The sequence below is a fragment of the Mastomys coucha genome, unplaced genomic scaffold, assembly GCF_008632895.1.
Source record: "Mastomys coucha isolate ucsf_1 unplaced genomic scaffold, UCSF_Mcou_1 pScaffold21, whole genome shotgun sequence".
Classification (NCBI taxonomy): Eukaryota; Metazoa; Chordata; class Mammalia; order Rodentia; family Muridae; genus Mastomys; species Mastomys coucha.
In genome coordinates, this window is record NW_022196904.1 from 572,428 (window position 1) to 575,801 (window position 3,374).

At 53.4% G+C, this 3,374-nt stretch overlaps 1 protein-coding gene across 1 annotated transcript in view; it reads left to right on the forward strand.

The window, feature by feature from the left end:
• Positions 1–272: 272 nt before the first annotated feature.
• The window catches only part of Cacng6 (calcium voltage-gated channel auxiliary subunit gamma 6), a 14,240-nt gene continuing 11,138 nt past the window's right edge, over positions 273–3,374 (forward strand). The window contains exon 1 of the mRNA XM_031385046.1: positions 273–1,698. Coding sequence (XP_031240906.1) covers positions 1,368–1,698 — 331 coding nt within the window. The 5' untranslated portion in view covers positions 273–1,367. The remainder of the gene's footprint in view (positions 1,699–3,374) is intronic.

The following is a 3,374-nucleotide window of genomic DNA, read 5'->3' on the forward strand; positions in this document are numbered from 1 at the left end:
CTCAGGACAGAAACACAAGTTCTCTGTACTTCACTGGCTCTATGAGATCCAGATTTTGGACTTTGCAGCCCGGTCCCGGACCCTTGGGGAAACAAATCTCCCTACGTTCGGCCTGTTGAAGACCCGGCCCCCAGCCCCTCCTTTCAAGAGGCCTCCCTCCCCCGCCCCTTGTCCCCTTAAAATACCCGGATCCCTATGGCAACAGGCGCCTGCGACAGGTGCGAGTGTTATTTACGGGTCGAGCCTGAAATAGCCGGTGGGGTGAGGGGGTGGGTGGATGGGGCGAGGCAGGGAGCGAGCGCAGCAGGTCCGGAGGGCTGACTGGGTGGAGGCGAGCAAAGCCGGACGCTTCGGAGGCATCGCGGAGCTGGGGCCGGCGCGGCGCAGAGGCAGGAGAGCTCAAGGGACCCGTGCCCGGGAGACCCGGGTGGGAAGCCCAAAGGGAGCGCGGGACCCTGAGCTGAGTCTGGAGCAATCCTGGCCGAGCAGGCCCTGGGAGCCCGGGGGAGGGGGAGCCGAGTGGCTGCAGACAGACTGAGAGTCCCTTTCCAAGACCTGTGTCCCCCCCAGGGTATTTTTGCCTTGGTTTTCTGAGCCAGAGTGTGGACCACAGTGCCTTGGTCTGAGCCCTGTCCTGACTACAAGTTTTTCTCCTGGGCCCTCAGAGAGGCCCCCAGCCTCTTTTTCTGGACCTCGTGATTCTCAGCCACTGTGGGAGACCTGGGCTCTTTTTTTAAGTAGTCCCTGGCTCACCTATAACCCCTCGAATTCCAGTGGGATCCCAGATTTTCTGTGAATACTGGAGGCTTCCCCTTGCCTCTCTGAGACTTGGAGGAATTTCTGACTTTACCAGTGAAATCCCAATTCTAACTCTTGTATAGCCCCAAAGTGTTCTGATTCCTCCTTTCTCAAATTCTGAGCCAGAAGAAACCTAAACTGTCTCTCAAACACACGAACGACCTCAGCTCCCCCCTTTGGGAAAACTCCGAGGCTTACGGAAGACCCTATCAGCAGCCTTTGGAGACTGGGCAGGTTTTCCCCCTTGGGCTCCTCAGTCTTCCTCTTGACTAGGTAAACCTCAGAGTAGCCTAGCTTTTTCTCTAGGCCTCACCTGTGCCAAGTTCATGTGCACAAGCCCTGGTGGCATCCTTAGGCCAAGAATATAGTTAGTTTGTTCCTCTTCTTGGGGGGGCAAAGGCCTCCACGCTTGCATTTGGGGTTGAGCTCTTTCTCATTCCCAATCTAGTTAACACTGAGCCCACTACTTCCTTTGAAAGTCCAGGCCCTGCTCCCTGCCTCTTAGGCCCCTCTGCACAGGTCTTTCTGACTCCTTGAAGCTCGCCTGAGCTCCAGCCGATCCCATCATCATGATGTGGTCTAACTTCTTCATGCAAGAGGAAGACCGACGCCGGACGGCTGTGGGCCGGCGTCGTGCCCAAGAACAGCAGAATCTCGGCTTGACTCCGGAGCGAGAGGGCAAGATCAAGCTGGGGTTGCTGGTGGCAATCGTGGGTGCCACTCTGGCTGTGCTGGCTGTGGGCACCGAGTTCTGGGTGGAACTCAATACATACAAGACCAATGGCAGCGCCGTCTGTGAGGCCGCCCATTTGGGGCTGTGGAAGGTGTGCATCAAGCGACTGTGGCAGGCGGATGTGCCCGCGGGCAGGGAGACCTGTGGCCCAGCTGAGCTGCCAGGAGGTGAGAGGCCGTGTTCCGAGCCCAGGTCTGTGTTCCACAGTCAGGGAGAAAGAAATTTTTGTCTGGGGAAACCTTGTTCTAAGAAAAAGAAAGTCTTATCCCCAAGAATGTTTGTGTGCAGATCAACCTGTGCTCACAGAAACTGGAGAGAAAGGGTGAAAAGAGTGAGAGGTGTTCAGGAATTAGCATATCCCCTAAAGAAACTTGTTTCTTCAAGTTTGTCTTCTAGCTGTGGCCTATGCCCCAGACCAGCCTGTACCCCTAGAGACAGCCTGTGCTTCTAGACCCAGCTGGTACCCTCAGAACAGCCTGTATACACCCCCGCCAACCCGTATCCCCTAGAACTGCCTGAATTCCCCCCACCAGACAGCCAGGCACCCACAGACAGCCTGTGCCCTTAACTAGAAGCCTGGAGACATCCCACATTACCATTCTGTGTGCTTCTGTGGAGACAGACCACCCTACGCCCACCCGGAAGTAAAAAAACAAAAAAACTGTGCTGATTCCCTGTTTTCGGATACAATCAAATGAAGTTCTTACCAGGTGCTTCTCACAGTTCTGGGTGGACTTTGTGCCTCTTAGAAACGTTTATTTCCAGTACCTCTCCCTTTGGCATGGTTGGGGCAGACATTACAACCCTTCTCCCTTACTCTACAGACACTCCACACCCTTCATTACCCCACATGGTGGTTCCTTTGCTCTCAGCTGTGCCTCTTACTCTCTGACAAAACATGCATGCCGTGCCCTTTGCTTCCTGGATATGTGTTTATTTTACCTCTTTTGACACCCATCAAACCCATTTTCTTTAGTATTTGCTTGATGAGATCTGTCATGCTGCTCCCCAGGACTCTCAGGACCCCTCAAGGAATATCCTTCACCCCCTCTGGGCTCTGGATGGATTTCTTCATTTCTCAATCCCTACTTTTCCAGATGTGATATGGAACCCAAAATATGATGCTCTAAGACTTTGATAGCTAAGTGGAATGCCTTCAGGGTCTGTAGCTTGAACTACCTGTCTGTCCTGATCAGCTATCTCAGACAGTTCTCTTCTGCTGTTTTTCACTGTTTGGGACTTCAATCAAGGTGACCCCAAACCTTTGCAAAATGGGATAACAAAAACAAATATGGGATGCCACTTGGGTCTGGTGGTACAATTCTATAACCGTAGGTGCTCAGGCAGCTGAGGCAGAAGGGTTGTGAGTTCAAGGGCAGCCTGGGGATGTAGAGGGAGTTCAGAGATAGCTGGGCAACTCTGTGAGATCCTCTCTCAAAAATCATAACCAGAGCTGGGGGCATATCTCAGTAGTAGAGCACCTGCCTAAAATCCCTCAGAGAGGAGCTGGGGTGTGGCCCTGTGGTAGAGCACCTGCCTAGAGCTCCCCCCCCCCCCATTAAGGGCCTGGGAGTGTGACTCAGAGCACCTGCATAGAGTCCCTCAGTGAGGGGCTGGAGCATAACTTAGTGACGGATTACCTCCATTACCTGTTCTACAGGGGAGAAAAATAAGGAGCAACAACTCTTAGGTCCCAATCTATGCCACAGGATAGCTCTATGGGGTCTGACTCTTGGGTGTCTCTGTTCCTAAGAACTATGCTTTACTGCATGTCCCTAGTGCTTGAGAAGGTCTCAGAGGCCCTCACTCTGCATGTCACTAGTGCTTGAGAAGGTCTCAGAGG